A 346-nucleotide genomic window follows, 5' to 3' on the forward strand; every position below is an offset into this window, starting at 1 on the left:
GACGGCCCGTGTCCTCAGCTCGTGTCCTTCCTGCGGAAGAAGGACGACTTCGTGGACCTGCTGCTGCAGCACATCGGCACCTCGGCCATCATGGACCTGCTGCTGCGCCTCCTCACCTGCGTGGAGCGGCCGCAGCTGAGGCAGGACGTGGTCAACGTGCGTGCGTGGCGTGGCCAGGCAGGGCAGGGGCGGGGCCGGGCCGGGCGGGGCGGGGCGGGGCGCGGAGCCCCACCCTCTTGTCCTTCCGCAGTGGCTCAATGAGGAGAAGATCGTCCAGAGGCTCATCGAGCAGATCCACCCGTCGAAAGACGACAATGTGAGTGCCGCCGCCCGAGAGCTTCAGCCC

The 346-nt window shown here is 68.8% G+C and overlaps 1 protein-coding gene across 1 annotated transcript in view; it reads left to right on the forward strand.

The window, feature by feature from the left end:
• Positions 1-346, forward strand: part of PPP6R1 (protein phosphatase 6, regulatory subunit 1) — a 16,457-nt gene that overhangs the window by 8,561 nt on the left and 7,550 nt on the right. The window contains exons 4-5 of the mRNA XM_010848888.1: positions 19-156; positions 251-316. Of these exons, the coding sequence (XP_010847190.1) occupies positions 19-156; positions 251-316 (204 nt within the window). The remainder of the gene's footprint in view (positions 1-18; positions 157-250; positions 317-346) is intronic.

The sequence above is a fragment of the Bison bison genome, unplaced genomic scaffold (assembly GCF_000754665.1).
Source record: "Bison bison bison isolate TAMUID 2011002044 unplaced genomic scaffold, Bison_UMD1.0 scf7180017850641, whole genome shotgun sequence".
NCBI classification, from domain to species: Eukaryota; Metazoa; Chordata; class Mammalia; order Artiodactyla; family Bovidae; genus Bison; species Bison bison.